The sequence below is a fragment of the Egretta garzetta genome, unplaced genomic scaffold (assembly GCF_000687185.1).
Source record: "Egretta garzetta isolate BGI_Z169 unplaced genomic scaffold, ASM68718v1 scaffold628, whole genome shotgun sequence".
Lineage (NCBI taxonomy): Eukaryota > Metazoa > Chordata > Aves > Pelecaniformes > Ardeidae > Egretta > Egretta garzetta.
The window spans coordinates 267,934-268,659 of record NW_009260535.1 but is presented as its reverse complement, the minus strand read 5'-3'; the positions used below and the strand labels follow the sequence as shown (position 1 = coordinate 268,659).

Below are 726 nucleotides of genomic sequence, written 5' to 3'. Positions count from 1 at the left end.
TGCCCCCCCCCCAGCTTGGTCGGTGGGGCTGGAGGGAGTCGAGGTTTGCAGGAATCAGTTCCTGGGGGTGGGAGGGATGTCTCAGACAGGCGGTCATGCAAACTGAATTGTGTATTGGTTTCCCCCCCCCCGGTTCTTGCAGGAAGACCAAGGGATTTATCACAGCAAAGTGCGGGACATGATCAGCGACAACCAGTACCGCCTCCTCGTCAGCATCAACGACCTGCGGCGGAAGAACGAGAAGAGGGCCAGCCGGTTGGTGTGGGGCGGTTGATGTGGGGTGGTTGGGTTTGCCTTTGGTACCGTGCCCTAGGCGGGATTCCAGAGGTCCAGCCCTGGTTTTCTAGGTCCTTTGTGGCAAGCAAGGGCCAAACCTTGTCCCCAGTGTAAAAGGTAGACCTGCTCTCTCCCTCCGTGACACCCGTCCCTTCCAAACTTGCAAACCCATGGTTTGGCAAAAACCTTTTGCAGCGTGCTGGGCGTGATGGAAATCATCTCCTTTTTTAGGATGTTTTAGGATGTTTTTGTTTTAGGATGGAGCCCTCAGCACAAGAAGGACATGGAACTGTTGGAACGGGTCCAGAGGAGGGCTACAAAAATGATCCGAGGGCTGGAGCACCTCTCCTATGAGGACAGGCTGAGAGAGTTGGGGTTGTTCAGCCTGGAGAAGAGAAGGCTGCGGGGAGACCTGATTGTGGCCTTTCAGTACTTAAAGGGGGCCTATAG

General features: G+C 55.4%; 1 protein-coding gene across 1 annotated transcript in view; it reads left to right on the top strand.

Annotated features, from left to right (window-relative positions):
* MCM3 (minichromosome maintenance complex component 3) overlaps window positions 1–726 on the top strand; it is an 11,957-nt gene that overhangs the window by 2,313 nt on the left and 8,918 nt on the right. Inside the window, exon 2 of the mRNA XM_035900147.1 lies at window positions 143–255. Within this exon, the coding sequence (XP_035756040.1) occupies window positions 143–255 (113 nt within the window). The remainder of the gene's footprint in view (window positions 1–142; window positions 256–726) is intronic.